Source organism: Vanderwaltozyma polyspora, genomic scaffold (genome assembly GCF_000150035.1).
Source record: "Vanderwaltozyma polyspora DSM 70294 KpolScaffold1037 genomic scaffold, whole genome shotgun sequence".
In the NCBI taxonomy this organism is placed as follows: domain Eukaryota; kingdom Fungi; phylum Ascomycota; class Saccharomycetes; order Saccharomycetales; family Saccharomycetaceae; genus Vanderwaltozyma; species Vanderwaltozyma polyspora.
In genome coordinates this window covers 87,501-104,398 of record NW_001834668.1, presented here as the reverse complement: position 1 = coordinate 104,398, position 16,898 = coordinate 87,501, and the positions used below count along the sequence as shown (strand labels likewise).

Genomic DNA, 16,898 nt, shown 5'->3' with positions numbered 1-16,898 from the left:
AGAATCAGAGATATCAGGACAGCAAGGATTTAACTCTATCCTAAACGACTTCAAACTGATAGTAATATACTTGAAGAGAAGAGACTATATTGAATCGGTAAGGTTTGGTTTTATCTGTTGATACTAAATAATAGTCTGTTAATTATTTTCCCTATTTTGTAATTGAGTCAGGACAGATATGGATTCCAAGGAAGAAGCAATTCAGTTGATCACTGAAGAGAAACATTTTAGTGACGATGCATTGGCTTATTTTAAGACTTGTATTGGTGGACGTGATGTTGGTGTGAATTATCATGTCATTTCAGTTTTTGGTTCTCAATCTAGTGGTAAATCTACTCTTTTGAATATTTTATTCAATACTTCATTTGATACTATGGATGCTCAAATTAAGAGACAGCAAACTACTAAAGGTATTTGGGTCGCACATTCTAATGAATTATTGAGTAATGTTGATGTTAACCCTGAGGATAAATCAGATTTATTCATATTGGATGTTGAAGGTTCCGATGGTTTAGAGAGAGGTGAAGATCAAGATTTTGAAAGAAAGGCTGCATTATTTGCTATTTCTGTATCTGAAGTCCTTATTGTGAACATGTGGGAACAACAAATTGGTCTTTATCAAGGTAATAATATGGCCTTATTGAAGACTGTCTTTGAAGTTAATTTATCATTATTTGGTAAAAATAAAAATGGTCATAAAGTTTTATTATTATTTGTTATTAGGGATCATGTGGGTGTAACTCCAATCTCAAGTTTACGCGACACCATAACTACTGAGTTGATAAATCTTTGGGAAACTTTAAGTAAGCCTGCTGAATGTGAGAATAAAAAGTTATCTGACTTTTTCGAATTGCAATTTGTAGGTTTATCACATAAATTACTACAAGAAGAAAGATTTGTACAAGATGTGAAATCTCTTGGTGACCATTTCATTATGAAGGACAATGAAGATTATTATTTCAAACCAGAATACCATCATAATCTACCACTAGATGGGTGGACTTTGTATGCTAAAAACTGTTGGGAATTAATCGAAGAAAATAGAGATTTAGATTTGCCGACTCAACAGATATTAGTTGCAAGATTTAAAACTGAGGAGATTTTAAATGACTCTCTAGAAGTTTTGAAATCTAAATACGATTCCAATGTTGATCCTGTCATAAAGGATAAGTTGAAATTGATACAAGAATTATCTGTTTTGAAAACAGAATGTTTAGATATGTATGATCAACATGCATCAAAATATGTCAGTGCTGTTTACTTAGAAAAAAGGGATGAATTGGAGGCAAAAATTTACTTGAAATTTTTGGAGACAATTACACTATTTATTGATTCAGTTTCACAAGATATATTTTTACAATTAGTTGAAGATGTTAATAGTGAATCTTCAAAAGAACCAATTTTTTCAAAAAGACTTTCCAACTCTACAGAGGTTGCCAAGTCCAAATTTGAAGATATAATTGAAGAATTTGCCGCTGCCAAAATATTAAGCGAGGAAGTTAAAGAAGAAGTCGTCAAAAGATTTGAAAATGATTTGAAGGAAACTTCAGACAAATTACGTGTCACTGCATTACAGAAGTTGATCACACGTTCAAGTAAAATTATAAATGCAAGAATTAAAGATGTTGTTCCACAATTACTATCAAACCCAGATGTAGACGTTTGGGATAGAATAATGGACAAATTCCATTCGATTTTTTCGTCAACTTTAATTAAATATAAACTCGATGATGACACATATGATTTTCAATTTGGTGGAGAAGATGAGGAAAATAATTCCACTTACAAATCTATTCGTGTAGCAGCTTGGAAATCACTAAATGACACTATCCATGATTACCTAAAAGAGGACACAATCTGTAATATACTAAGAGATAGATTTGAACTAAAGTTTAGATATGATGATGAAGATTCTCCAATACTATGGAAAAATGAAGAAGAAGTCGATCTTGCATTTAGAGTCGCAAAGGAGTATGCATTTAAAATTTTTGATGTTTTGGCATTAATTAAGACTTCTGATAATGTTGAGGTTGTTCCTGATATAAATTTCCATGATAGTGATGAAATGTATGAAGATGACTTGGGTATTTATCACTCAGCTAAATTTTCCCATATTTTGAATGAGGTACAAAAAGAGAAGATTCAAATTCAAGTACGTAGACAAATTAATGTGACTGTATTGGATGCCAAGAGATCGATGATCAAAACAACTACTCATATTCCACTATGGATATACGCAATTATTGTCGTTTTAGGTTGGAATGAATTCATGATGGTCATCCGCAATCCATTATTTGTCACTTTGACCATTCTTATTTTAGTGTCTTTCTACTTTATCAATAAATTTGATTTATGGGGACCAGTGAAAAGTGTAGCGCAAACTGCAGCGGGTGAAACCATAGGCACAATCAAAACAAAATTAAGAGACTTTGTTTTAGAGGAGCATGAAAAAACCCCTAAGATACAATCTGAAAAGTCCAATAGTGACTCTGAGAAAGTAGTTGAAAATGAAAAATCATAGTACAATTCATATACATGACAGTTGTTCGTACTATATTTATATATGGCATTGCTAAGTTATGACGATATATTTAGTTTACAAACTTGATGTTATGGAACGTTTTTTAAAAATAATATACGTTTTGATTAAAAAAGTAATATAATGATCATTATATAAAAATGCAAGTTAATTATGATAGTTTTTAAAAGTATTATACTATTTTACATGCTATTATTGTGCCCTTTTTATTAGGCCCTTCCAATTTTTTAGTTCTGAATCTAACCAATTCTTTGTATTGATGTCTCTTTTAGAGCATAAATGCCTAATTATTTCTTGCCAAAATTGGAAAAAAATGGTTAAATCTTTTTTATTGATTGGTGCTTCTAATAGACAATCAGGAAGATCTTTCCAACTATCCTTCCTTAATTTGGAAGATTTAAAGTAATCAAGAAATACAGATAACCAAAATTTGTACAAACATTTTGAAGAATCTCGTAGAGAGTTGATACGATCGAAGCTATAGTCTATCAGTTCTATATCCTCTCCATATACTTCATTCATTACATAATCTATTGATGATCTCATCAACTTTCTGACCTCTTCATAGATGAAAGTTGAAACCTCTTGAATATCTAACGGGGATACACTTTCATTTTCATCTATATCATGGCCCATGTTAATATCCATTAAATCATGTCCTTGTGCAGATGTTGAAGATCCTTGATCGTAGATGTGCTGTTGTCCAAACCTTAAAAGATTCTCTTCATACGCTTTTGATGCTATTAGTTCTGCAGTCATATCCTGTCTATAAGATACAGTTGGTATCTCTTCAGTTAATGCCTTTAAACACAGGTTTTTATCATTAGATAATAAAATTACAAAACAGTTTTGTTCATCTTTAAAGAAAAGGCAGCAATCTAAGATTGCGTCATCTTTAGTGCAAGTAGGATCAATTCTTTGTTTCAATTTCTGTCCCATGACACCAGAATCTTGATTAGCTAAATTTTTATAAATCCAATCATTCGCCCATCTTGCTAACATTCCAATAGAATGAACATAATTTTCACCATTTGAAGACCAAGATGCTTCTCTATCAGAATTTTTCAAGCCATCTAATTCTTTTATTACAGTATTTGGAATGATGATTTGATGGTGTAAATTAGGAGCAAGCTGTCGCAGTCTCTCTAATGTACTCAAATGAGATATAATAAAATTAGTGTCTGTTACAAATATGGTCTTCGTTGTAGTTGGTATATTTGAAACTATATTGTCCAAGTATGCATCGCTGATTTCAGGTTGAAAATTTTGGTGATTATTTCTCTGTGACGCTAGATACCTGGATACCAGCTCAATTTCCTGTTCATTAGAAATATCATGCATTGGAATATCACCTTCTAAATCCATACTTTGAGGGTGTTGATCTACTATATTAATTTCATTTACCAAATATTTGCCTTTGCTAAAATCATCGATAGTTTTCTTAGGTAAGTTGGAACGAGTTAAATTTGTTCTGTTATTAGCATGGATCGAGGGTAATCCCATAAAACTGTATAACTGTATATTGGCGATCTGTAGCTCACTTATCTGGTCTTCCTCTGATGTTAATGATTGCTCATTATTCAGTTATTGAATAATTTATATTGAGATTTATATATTACCTTAAATTTATATTGAGATTTATATATTACCTTAAATTTACATCGTTTTAACATCCGGGTAACATTTGTAAAACTTCGATCTCTCATGGTGTACGTAATAACGTGCACAATCTCAAACCCGTACATATCATACATAAGTGAACTTGCTAGTAGTCACTTACCAACGACCATCCATAGCGCTACAAACCCAATTTAAATAAAGAACTGATTATAATATTAAAATATAGATATATAAAGTATATACATGAAGAGGCTTTCGAAGGTGGTACAGCATTCAATTGCTTGATTAATTTAATCAATCCACAGTTTGCCATTTCAAAAAAAGTATATTACAATGATCCTCTATCATAATAGAGAAATAAACACATACAGTAGAAAAAAATCTAGTAAATGATAATTGACGTCTATCAACTACTTCTCTTATGGTATCATATGGACAATGTAATTATAACTTCTTACAAATGTAGACCCATAGCAATTGATGGTTTTAATTCACCTTTTAAATTCTCAACATTATCCTTGAAATATGTATTTCTAATACATGGTTTAGTCTCTTTAATTAAAAAAAATATTTCTTTTGAAGCAGAAAGAGTATAATGAAACAATATATATATAAAGACGGTAGACTTAAAATATATATAGCTTCTTAACGCAAACGACGAGCTTCACGTTCAGATTCCATTAGAACCAAGATGTCATTTTCTCTGACTGGACCTTTGACGTTTCTGACAATAGTTCTAGTAGTGTCATCCAAAAATTCAACACGAACTTGAGTGACACCACCACGAGAACCGGTACGGCCTAAAACTTTGATAACCTTAGCTAAAGTAACTGGAGTCTTGGAATCCATTTTTGCGATACCCTCTTGAATTGCAAAAAGTAACCTTCAGAAAAGCTATTTTAACATATAAGCTTTTTATATACAATTCCAAAAGTAACCAATAATTTACAACAATGAAAAAGTTTCAACGAAAAATTGACGAAATGCTATAATGAGAACGAAAACTATGAGTGACGGATATGATGAGAGTGGAAGCGAACCTTCGATAAAACAATTTGTTGTGCAGCTATTATTCTGAATTTCATTTGGCGAAGTGAAAAATTTTTCAACTATTCTTTGAACGGAAAAGACTCGATGAGATGAGATGAGATGAGATTACAGAAAAGCTAAAGGAGTGAGAGTAAGTAACTTCGTAAGAAAATAGTTGATGAGTGAAAATCTAAGGTTGCAGATCGATGAGACCAAAATTTATCTACTGTGAATTTTAGTGCATTGATTGGGAAGTGGTAGTAGGGTAAGTTCAAAGTCATTATTCAAATGGGTATTTGTTTGATGCAATTCCTGTTCCCTTATTTACAATGTCAGGTTAGGAATTTCACTATTGTCTAACCTCAAAATGCCAGGTTTGAATTTTTGGTCAGCTTACATCATTTTTCTGTCAGTAAATCTGCTATAATAGTAGGAATGATTTTGTAACATATATTGTATTGCGGAGTGTTTCATTTTCTGACGTTAGGAGATAGTAGAGATAGCTAATATATTTATGACAAATTGAACAAGGATCCATTCTCCTAAAAATGTCAAGAAATTAGTGCCTGAAAATTTTAATCGATGAGAAGTAGGATGAATCAATAAATAAGTTAGGAATGTTTTAATGTAATATTTAATTTGAGCCAAATTTTCTGTTCCTTATAACTTGAACTAGTTCTTCTTCTGGGAGATTTAGCATATTTTTAATTTCACCAACGAATTCAAACATTTCTTCGGTATCGTTTTTGAAACTAACCTGTAAGTCATGAAATACTTTTTGATACTTTTCGGATAATTCTTTCATGATTTTATTATTCAATTCAGAATTTATTATTATTATCTTGTTGCGTAACTCTTCAGAAAATTTTGAAATTGACTGAGTTATTTGTTCCTGTAATTTAATTGTGAATAGATTATCTATGCCAAATGACGCACTATTTTGCATTGATACAGGCGCCACAATAGTTGTAGAATCAGAAATGTCAACACGAATGGATTTTTCCTGGTTATTCTGATGACCAACCTTTTCTGATTTATCTTTTTCATCCAAGGATTGTTCTTGACCTGATGGAATAGGTTCAATAGATTTATTTATTTTATTGCTCAAGCTTCTTTTGGCTTTTTGTTGCAGCGGCTCCAACTTTTCTCTATTTTCTTGAGGTTTCCTAACTCGTTTGCTAATTGGAGCTGCAGTTCCTATAGTATCTTCGGTTGATTCTTGTTCGTAAAATTTCCTTTTCATGTTTCCACTGGTATCATTTTCTGTTGCAATTTTATTCGGAGTCCTGATATCATTTTTTTTATTAGTGTCATCGCATCTTTCAACCTCCTTTGTATCTTTATTATCTAATTTATTATACATAAGAGTTATTTCAGTTTTTTTTCCAACATTTATTATATTTTTTAATTTCTGTTGACTTCTTAATTTTTTCGAAACTGGTTTTGCAAAGATTGTATCTAAAACTTTTAAATCTTGCTTTCCAACAGACTTTTTTTGGAAGTACTTGCTTTTCTTATCTTTATCTGATCCTGATTTTATTAGAAGTTGTGTCAACTTTTTGTTTACTTTTTTATCACGTTTATCTTTTATAATATTACTGCCGGTTATTAAAATTGAATCCGTTCTGAGATTGTTTCCTGCAGCGTCTAATTGATTTGGGTTTGAATGAAGTGAATCATCTCTAACTTCTATCAATTCCTGTTTAGCTTTTGACAATGTTCTTCTCAACTTATTTTGCTGTACTTGAACAATTGGTGATTCTTCTTCTTCTAATACATTTTGAATAGATGGGGGTTTTATTTTTGACTTTGAAGTTGTAATTTTAGATGTATTTCCCTTTTTCTTTTTTTCTTTTCCATCTGAAGATATATTAAGATCCCAAATATCATTGTCACTCTTCAAATCTGATTTATCCGGAGTCGCAAGCATACTATTTTCGAATTGAGTCTTCTGGCCAGAAACTTGTGTCAGCGGCGAAAAACTTTGTGAAAGCAGAACGGATAGAGACTCACTGTTGACATTATTTTGTTTTCCTAGATGTACAGTTGCTTCTCTGCTAGAAATTTCATGTTGCCCCTCTTGAGAAATATTTTCTTCCTCTTCTTCTTCAATATGACTTAAAGTCAGAAACTGTTGTACTTCACTTATTTTTGGTTTATTGGTTATTTTTTTGAAATATTGCACGCCGGCAGTCTGAGTCGAGAAATCGATAATAAACCAGGATACCTTTTTGATTGTACTTAGCCAAGTTTTATTTGGTGATCTAATGGTATTTTTACATTTTCCATCTATTATTTTTAGTTTCAATCTTCCTTTAAGATCATTTGTTATCTCTATATTGTTTCTTTTAATTTCAAGAAACTGTCCCTCGCCAATCCATAAATACATCTTATCAGAATAACACTGTATAAAAAAATTGTTCCCTTTTTCAGAAGAAACCAAAGATCTAGCAGGAGCTTTTCTGTTATCAGATTCTAATCCATAGCTCACATTTGACACATGTTGGATATCTATCAATAGTTTGGCAAATAATTCCCAAACAAATTTCAAAACCTGTTGGTCCCCATGCTTACCTTTAAATGGGTAAGTATTTCTATTGAAAAACAACTCGCATTTAATGGTATCTTCCCAAGGCTGTGGTGGCAAAACAACTCCAGGCTTATCAATAGACTTTCTAGGAAAACAAAAGGAAAGTATTTCAATGATATAATTTGCCTGTTGAAAATCAGTAATATTATCTAGCAAAATACCTAATTTAAATGGGAATTCCTTCTTAATCAAGTTTGTAATAATGCTCTTGGTTCTCTGTACTCCATTCATTATTTTTAATAAAACTTCTAAAAATTTCCAATTATTATTATCATCTGGAGAAAAATTCAACCCATTACTCAGCAGATATTTCAAAGTACAACAATCAGCACTAACCTTCATACTCGACGAGTATTTGACGTCAAATATCACATACCAATATTCATCATCAATTAACTTCATATTGCAACATATATTTCCCAATTGAATAATTAATTGCACTAATAATAGATTATTAATAACCACATCTTCCGCTACCACTGCGTCCAAAAGCTTCATGTACTCTTTAGCTAATGCAGAATCAAAGGTCAACCTGTTAAAATCAATCTCCAGTTTAATTCCACATCTTTCATTATCAATATCAACTCCACATATACTTTGTGCCAATTTAGAGACGTCAGCTACCATCCCCAATACCTTTTTATTCTTCTTATTCTCTCTCTTCAAACTGTCAACCCTAAGATATGACCAACAATAGTTGTCACAACTTCCTCTTCTGGTGAGAAAACAGCTTCTTTTATATATTCTTCCAGTCTAGTTTAAAATACTTTCTTCTGTGAATCAATTAGCCGCCCAAAATTTGTCTCTCTTTATATAAACCTTAAAACTCCTCTTTTTTGAATTCTTTTTTTTTGGTGATAAATCACGTGTTATCTATCACGATATACGTATCTCACGTGATCTTCTGTTTGACGAAAAATATCTCGAAAGTTCCAAAAAAAATTGATGCTTTAAACCCATTCGAAATTTGATCGATGATGTTAACTAAGCAATAAATAAATGGTTAACTAAAGCATAAAAGAAACTGTCATTAATAGCATTAAAGTTAAGTTGTTATTATTATAATTTAATTAGAATCAAGCAAAGATTAAGTGCAGTTAATAATATATACATTGACATTTTTTTTTAGCAATGTCTTCTGTTGATGAATTAACTGAATTATTCAGTAAGATTGGTTTTGAAGATGCTAAAGTTAAAGAAATTGTGAAGAACAAAAAAGTTTCTGAATCGTTAGCTGGGTTTATCAAGGAAGCTCCAGCTGGTTGTGAATGGGATAAGTCTACTAGGGCATTGGTTCACAATTTAGCTTCTCTGTCCAAAGGTGCAGAATTGCCAAACTCTTCTATGATTGTGGAAGGTATTACTAAAGGTTCTTTAAAGACTGCTTTGCAGGTTGATGCTGCCTTCAAATACATTAAAGAACATGGTTTGAACGCTACTGTTGATGCTATGAATGAAAATTCTGGTGTGGGTATTGAAATTACCGAACAACAGGTAAGGGATCGTGTTATTAAATATATTGAAGATAACAAGGAAACAATTATTACTGAACGTTATAAATTAGTTCCAGGTATTTTTGCTAATATTAAAAATTTGACAGAATTGAAATGGGCTGATCCACGTACTTTTAAGCCAATTATTGATGAAGAAATCTTAAAAGTTTTGGGTCCAAAAGATGAGAGAGATTTGGTTAAAAAGAAGAAAGGTGGTGACTCCAAGAAGAAGGAATCTAAAGCCTCTAAGTCTACTAAATCTAAGGAAGAAGCTACTCAACCACATAGAACTATGTTTAATGAAGGCTTCTTGGGTGATTTACATAAAGTTGGTGAAAATCCACAAGCCTATCCAGAATTGATGGCCGAACATCTGAAAGTAACTGGTGGTAAAGTTCATACTAGATTTCCTCCAGAGCCAAACGGATACTTGCATATTGGTCACTCTAAGGCAATCATGGTTAACTTTGGTTATGCTAAATATTGGGATGGCGTATGTTACTTAAGATTCGATGATACTAATCCTGAAGCTGAAGCTCCAGAATATTTCGAATCCATTAAAAGAATGGTCTCATGGTTAGGTTTTAAGCCATGGAAGATTACTTACTCAAGTGATTATTTTGATAAATTATATGAGTTGGCCGAGATTTTGATTCAAAACGACAGAGGTTATATTTGTCATTGTACCGCTGAAGAAATTAAGCGTGGCCGTGGTATTAAGGAAGATGGTACTCCAGGTGGTGAAAGATCAGCATGTAAACATCGTGATAGACCAGTCGAAGAAAGTTTGAAAGAATTTAGAAACATGAGAGATGGTGTTTACCAACCAGGTGAGGCTACTCTAAGAATGAAGCAAGATTTGACTTCCCCAAGTCCTCAGATGTGGGATTTGATTGCATATAGAGTATTAAACGCTCCACATCCAAGAACTGGCTCTAAATGGAAGATTTATCCAACTTACGACTTCACTCACTGTTTGGTTGATTCTTTCGAAAATATCACTCATTCTTTATGTACTACTGAATTCTATTTGTCAAGAGAAAGTTATGAATGGTTATGTGACCAAGTACATGTATTTAGACCAGCTCAAAGAGAATACGGTCGTTTGAACATTACTGGTACTGTTCTATCAAAGAGAAAGATTGCTAAGTTAGTGGAAGGTAATTACGTCAGAGGCTGGGACGATCCAAGATTATTCACTTTAGAAGCTATCCGTAGACGTGGTGTTCCTCCAGGTGCTATTTTATCCTTTATTAACACTTTAGGTGTTACCACAAGTACTACCAATATTCAAGTAGTTAGATTCGAAAGTGCAGTAAGAAAGTTCTTGGAAGATACTACTCCTAGATTAATGTTTGTCTTGGATCCAATTGAAGTTGTTGTTGATAACTTACCTGAAGATTATGAAGAAATTGCTTCTATCCCATACCGTCCAGGTACTCCTGAATTTGGTGAAAGAAATGTTCCATTTACAAAGAAATTCTACATTGAAAGATCTGATTTCAGCGAGAATACTGATGATTCTGAGTTCTTTAGATTGACTCCAACTCAGCCAGTTGGTTTGATTAAAGTTCCGCACACTGTTTCCTTCAAGAGCTTAGAAAAGGATGAAAGTGGTAAGATTATTAGATTACATGTAAACTATGATAATGAACAAAAAGAAGGTAAACCAAAGAAACCAAAGACTTATATCCAATGGGTTCCAGTATCATCCAAGCACAACTCGCCAATTAGAATCGCTGAAACAAGAGTATACAACCAATTATTCAAATCAGAAAACCCTTCATCTCATCCAGATGGTTACTTAGAGGATATCAACCCAGAAAGTGAAGCTGTTTATAAAAATGCTGTTGTTGAACACAATTTTAATGCCATTGTTAAGAGTTCACCATGGGTTGTTGAAGCTACTAAAAACTCTGAATTCTACGTTGATGAAGATAAGGATGCTAAGGAAATCTGTAGATTCCAAGCAATGAGAGTTGGTTACTTCACCTTAGATAAAGATAGCAGTGATGACAAGATTATTTTGAACAGAATTGTTAGTTTGAAAGATACCAGCAAATAGAAAAAATAAAATAAAAAGTCTATAAATTGTGTAGCCATTTATTTATATAATATTTAATGAGACTTTAACTATAAATTTATAAAAATTCAATGATATTTATGTTTAGGTAGGTTAATTTAAAGTATTTGACCTTTGAAATTAATTATTGAAATGGAAAATATTATATTGAACTCAAAACAAAAAAAATTATTAAAGGTTTATGTTCCTTTAATTTCAATGAATAATAATTCAATAAATTGCAGTTAAACATCCTAAGCATTAAGAATAGATTTTAAATACATTAAAATAATTTTACTGTAATTCAACAAGTTTTCAAAAACCTTCTAGTAAAATCCCGCAGAGTTGCTGTGAAGGACTTAAATTTCTATCAAACAGGTTTTAATTTAACCAAAAAAAAAAAAAAAAAAAATATCGAAAAGATTTAAGATGATGAATTAGTTTAAAATACTTAATTCTATTCAGAGATGACTGTATTCTTGTAGTACGTAGAGTTACGAATACCCCTACAAAGCTCAATAGAAATCACTAATTCAAGATGTCTGGTCGTCAAGGTGGTAAGATGAAGCCTCTAAAACAAAAGAAGAAGCAACAACAGGATTTAGATCCTGAAGAAGTTGCCTTCAAGGAAAAGCAAAAAGCTGATGCTGCTGCCAAGAAAGCTATGATGGCTAATGTTAAGGGTGGTAAGCCATTAGTTGGTGGTGGTATCAAGAAGTCCGGTAAGAAATAAGTATATTTACTATAGTTTCTGTAAATTATATATATCTACATCTAATAAATATTTTATCGATAAAGTGAGAATATAAGATGTCGCTTAGGTTCAATATAATGGGCATATTTGAATGAATTTCATTTAAAGTTTTAAGGATTTTATATTTAAAACTATTTTATTGTTAAGTAAGTCATATAAATAAATCTAATTACCTGCTATGTAGAAGAATTTTTAGTGAAAAAATTATTATATAAATCTATTAATTCTTTATGCAACTGATTCCATGCTATCCGTCAACGTTCAGCAAACTTGAATATGAAAATGAAGGGGAAAATCACAGAGATTCAAATTCTGTATCAATATATTTACCATTTCTTAGGATAGTTTTACAAAGCTTTGGTAAAACTTCAACTTGTAAAGGTTCCAATGGGAATTTTTCACCATCAACAGAGAATAAACTATTTTTGATTTTTGGAATGATTTTGTATGCTAACACTTTTGAATGAATGACCTTTGGATCTAAGACATGACTTCCGGTGTCTAGAGAAGTTAATATACCGATCATATTATAGATAGGGGTAGTGGCATCTGTTAAAACCATATCAATCGCACCATCTGAAGGCAAAGCCGCTGGGAAAAATTTAACATCTAAAGCCATATATGGCATCTTACCTGTATAAAAGATACCCAAATTATTTGTTAAGTTTGGATCGATTCTAACCCAATCATCAGGTACACCATTGTCTAGAGGATATTTTAATTCAAAACTTTCCTTTGTTACTGGACTTGGATCATTAAATTTTTGTGAATTTAGGCTATCTTCTAATAATAATGCTGGGCTACCCTTTTTCTGAATATAATGATCCTTTACACGATCTTTATCTTCAGCTAAATATTTGACATAGATATCACAAGGATATTTTTTTCTTTGGATTACATTTAATGCCACACCTATATCGAATCTAGCGGGACCCATCCATCTAATACATTCTGTGTTAATATCTGATTCAGCAATAGCACCAAAAGTTTGACTTAAGAAAGAAAGTCTTGGAGATTCCTTGTAGTATGAGTCTTGAGAACAACACATTAGATCAATTCTTGCTTCTGTACCTTTAACTAAGCATAATGCGGAATATGAAGGGTTACTCGACCAATGACATGAGATACTCATTGCGTTACCTGAACCACATGGTAGTTGAGTGATTGCTAATTTATTGAATGCTTCGACTCTATCAGGTCTCTGATATAAACCATTTAAAATTTCATAAGGTATACCATCACCAGAAGCACAAGCAATAGTATCATATTTTGAAATATCTAATTCACGACCTATATCAATTGCATGGCCCCCATAATTTGTATAAACTATGTCAACTTTACATTTACTTTGAATCAAAATGTCATGACATTTATTTAGGTACAATTTTTTTGCCTTACCTTTACCACCATATGGATTGATAACTACTAAAATCGATCTATTTCTTTTAGCATCTTTATAACTTCTATCTAAAATTTCTTGAACGACATCACCTTTTGCACCAATAGTAGTAATATCGATTGATAGAGAGACTTTTTTAATCACTATATCGTTTGATTTTGCTTCGACATAAGTCATTAAAATTGCAACGGAGTTTACATCGACAGGGAGTGGTACAGCTACATCGAATGGACTTTCAGGTCTTGTAATTTCAATTATGGAAGATTTTTTAGAGATGTATTTTGGAGGTGATTCGGATTTTCTTCTAATGCTAATGCTGATTGGAGTAGGTGAGGAGCTGTTGCTACTACTATTATTATTACTACTACTGCTGCTGCTACTATTGTTATTATTATTATTATTATTATTATTATTGTTATTATTGTTGTTATTATTGTTAATGTTATTAGTATTGTTGTTACTATTATTATTATTACTATTATTATTATTATTATTTGCGCCATCTAAATACTCCACGTTTAAAATTCTGCCATAAGGAATGATGATGTTACCTGAAACGTTATCCATTGCAGAATGGTAAGGATATTCATGGTTATAGTTTGAATCTTGTTTGTTTGATTCAAAGAAGGAGAGACAACCACAGCATGAGTAGCAGTTTGATTTTTTTGGAGAGATTTGTGATTTGATGACTATACCTTCACTTGTGACCAGAGCCAAAGATTTGACGGTATCTGTGTTGTAAGCTCTTAATCTTGAGCTTGACATTATTTTAGCGAACTTGGTATTGGTGTATTTATATGTAAATGTAGATGTAGATGTATTGAGATCTAGATCAATATTAGTTCTTGAAATGGAGATGATAATATCAAGTTAAACAAAAAAAAAAGATAAATAAAAATAGAAGTAGAGATAGAAATGAAAACTTTCTGGGTTATAGATATTGATATTGATATGGATATTGATATGGATATGGATATGGATATGGAATGGATAGGCGAAGTCTCTTTTTATAGCAATGGATCTAAAGTATATCGTTATATGATATTAGCGTACCAAGACAAGTTGAAGTAACTTATAATCTAAACTTTAGCTTTGTTTAAAGGAACGAAAGAAAGCCAGTGTAATCTAATATTGAGTTATATACACAGAGTTGATTGAAGATGGTATGATATGATATGATATGATATGATATGATATCATATAAATCTGATATAAATATGAAAATAAAATATAGAATATAATGATCAATTTAATTTATAATTTATAATGTGTTATATAGAGGAACACGACAATAGATTTATAATACAAGATGTACCATAAGAAACGAAATGAAACGAAACAACAAAGCAAGAGAGAGTAAAAGAGTAAAAGAGATATTGAATTATATAGATAGCAGCTTATCGTTAGCTTATAGTTCTCGAAAGCGAAGTGTGATAGTTGTGAGAAGTATGAGCCAGAGCAGAGATTGAAACATCGAACATCGAGATATTAAGAAAGAAAGAAAAGAGACGGAATACTCGGGAAACACGAAAGAGAGAGAGAGAGACGGGGAGCCAGCAAACTTGCCAGCCAACGGGCCAGTGGGCAGTCCGTACGGAGAGCGATGATTTAAAAGTTATTGAAAAGAAAGAAGCAACGGAACTGGCCAGAGAATGGAGCGTGGGGGGGGGGGAAGAGAAGGAAAGGGGGAGGGAAGAGTAATTGGACAGCAAGAGCAAGAGCAAGAGCAAGAGCAAGAGCAAGAGCCAGAGCCGTGGGCGTAAGAGCAAAAATGGACCGACCGGATCAACCAAGAACTGGCAAGAACTCACTCAAGCCAACCCAAGCCAACCCAAGATCAGATTCGAAATGTGGTAATAACTTCAACCAAAAGACCAGATCAAAGAAGAAGCTTCCCCCGGGAAGCTGAAGCAACGACGAGGACGACAAACGGTAACTTGCAGGAGAGACACACGTAAAACACCCTACGCTGGTTTGACCAGAAAACCACATTTGCTTTCTTTTTCTTTTTCTTTTTCTTTTCTCTCGCGTTCTCGCTGCCGCTTCCATCCAAGAGGACCGTCCGTTCCAGCATCGGCATCGGCAACGGCAACGGCAACGGGAAAAGCAACAGCAACAGCAACAGCAAATGCACAGCAAATGTACAGGCTGGGATATCCAGAAACAGTCAGTAACAAGAACTGAGATAAGCCGAACAAGGTTTTTTTACATTGATTCGAGCTGATTGATGCAAGAGAAACAGAGAAAGGGGGCATGTATACTCGCTCGGTGGTAAGACCGCTAAAACGCCTGACTTTGCCTAGTGGTCGAAACAGCCAAGTCAAGTCAAGTCGCAAATATACTAGGCTCTCACTGGGCGAGACTAGACCCAGGCTTGGGTTGATGGAAGGGGTATCTCTCCCCATTGACCACGGTGCCCGTAATAATTAGAATAAGAACCGGGACGAAGATGGATTGTTTTTTGCTTTTCTTGGTGGCAAGGGGCTGGAGGGGCAGGGGGACGCTCTTTCTTGCTGGTATCTCTCCGAGTTTTCACAAATGAACAAGAATAAGAATAAGAATAAGAATTGGGAATAGTAAAGGGGGATAAAGAAAGGGAGATAAAAAGAGAAGAGTTGAGACGAGACGAAATGGTATACTAATCAAACTACTGATAATATCCATCCATATCTTACTTAACCCTCTCTATTTATGTGATGACAGTTGTATTCGAATCAAAGCCACTCTGACTCTCACATACCAGACAAAGATGATCTGGAAATAACACAAAAGTACCCGCCCGCTTTGATCTTGTGTTTGCCCTAAATTGTATTGTCTTCTCCCTTCCCCGGAACTTGAACATATTTCCGTAATTTTTTCTCCTCTGAGGCAAGATACACACACTACAAGATGTATTTGTTCATGTAAAAAAGTAACTGTAGTAACCTATCCTACTGATGGCAATTTTTATACCTATATTCATTTATTTATTTATATAAAAAATAATATAGATATATTTATATGTATGTATTTTCCATCTTAACATTGTCTCATTCTATTTTTGTGTAAGTTACATGTTCCAACATTCACGAACCTATGCGTTCTGTAATCCAGTTTACTATTCTTCCAAGATCCCTCTCTCCTCCCACACTCACACTCACATTCACATTCACATTCATATTCATATTCATATTCATATTCATGCACTACCATAGTTAGTTAATTAACTCTGATTACTCTACAAAAAAACAATAACAACATTCAATCAAACATCTAAATTGTCTGATTCCTGTCTACTCTTAAGAACACTATTTCATCATGGAGATATCAATATGAACCTATGTGTTTGTGCAATTATACTTGTACTTGTATTTGCTGTCGTTAAATTCTTGTTCCCCATCTCTGTCTCTGACTCTGACGCTGACTCTAACTC

At 32.8% G+C, this 16,898-nt stretch overlaps 6 protein-coding genes across 6 annotated transcripts; 2 read left to right on the top strand and 4 right to left on the bottom strand.

Moving 5' to 3' along the window:
* Window positions 1-178: 178 nt before the first annotated feature.
* Window positions 179-2,521, top strand: SEY1 (dynamin-like GTPase SEY1; the record flags this gene model as incomplete). Its single annotated transcript, XM_001645253.1, has 1 exon — window positions 179-2,521. The coding sequence occupies one exon, from the start codon at window positions 179-181 to the stop codon at window positions 2,519-2,521; it is 2,343 nt and encodes a 780-aa protein (XP_001645303.1).
* Window positions 2,522-2,731: 210 nt separating this feature from the next.
* On the bottom strand, window positions 2,732-4,042 carry SWT1 (mRNA-processing endoribonuclease; the record flags this gene model as incomplete). The annotated part of the gene is made up of 1 exon (XM_001645252.1): window positions 2,732-4,042. One exon carries the CDS (start codon window positions 4,040-4,042, stop codon window positions 2,732-2,734), a length of 1,311 nt encoding a protein of 436 aa, XP_001645302.1.
* Window positions 4,043-4,804: 762 nt separating this feature from the next.
* RPS28A (40S ribosomal protein eS28) lies at window positions 4,805-5,008 on the bottom strand (the record flags this gene model as incomplete). Its single annotated transcript, XM_001645251.1, has 1 exon — window positions 4,805-5,008. The coding sequence occupies one exon, from the start codon at window positions 5,006-5,008 to the stop codon at window positions 4,805-4,807; it is 204 nt and encodes a 67-aa protein (XP_001645301.1).
* Window positions 5,009-5,822: 814 nt separating this feature from the next.
* On the bottom strand, window positions 5,823-8,405 carry RED1 (Red1p; the record flags this gene model as incomplete). The annotated part of the gene is made up of 1 exon (XM_001645250.1): window positions 5,823-8,405. The coding sequence occupies one exon, from the start codon at window positions 8,403-8,405 to the stop codon at window positions 5,823-5,825; it is 2,583 nt and encodes an 860-aa protein (XP_001645300.1).
* A 504-nt stretch (window positions 8,406-8,909) lies between these two features.
* Window positions 8,910-11,336, top strand: GLN4 (glutamine--tRNA ligase; the record flags this gene model as incomplete). The annotated part of the gene is made up of 1 exon (XM_001645249.1): window positions 8,910-11,336. One exon carries the CDS (start codon window positions 8,910-8,912, stop codon window positions 11,334-11,336), a length of 2,427 nt encoding a protein of 808 aa, XP_001645299.1.
* Window positions 11,337-12,382: 1,046 nt separating this feature from the next.
* Window positions 12,383-14,251, bottom strand: LCB4 (sphinganine kinase LCB4; the record flags this gene model as incomplete). The annotated part of the gene is made up of 1 exon (XM_001645248.1): window positions 12,383-14,251. One exon carries the CDS (start codon window positions 14,249-14,251, stop codon window positions 12,383-12,385), a length of 1,869 nt encoding a protein of 622 aa, XP_001645298.1.
* Window positions 14,252-16,898: the final 2,647 nt, after the last annotated feature.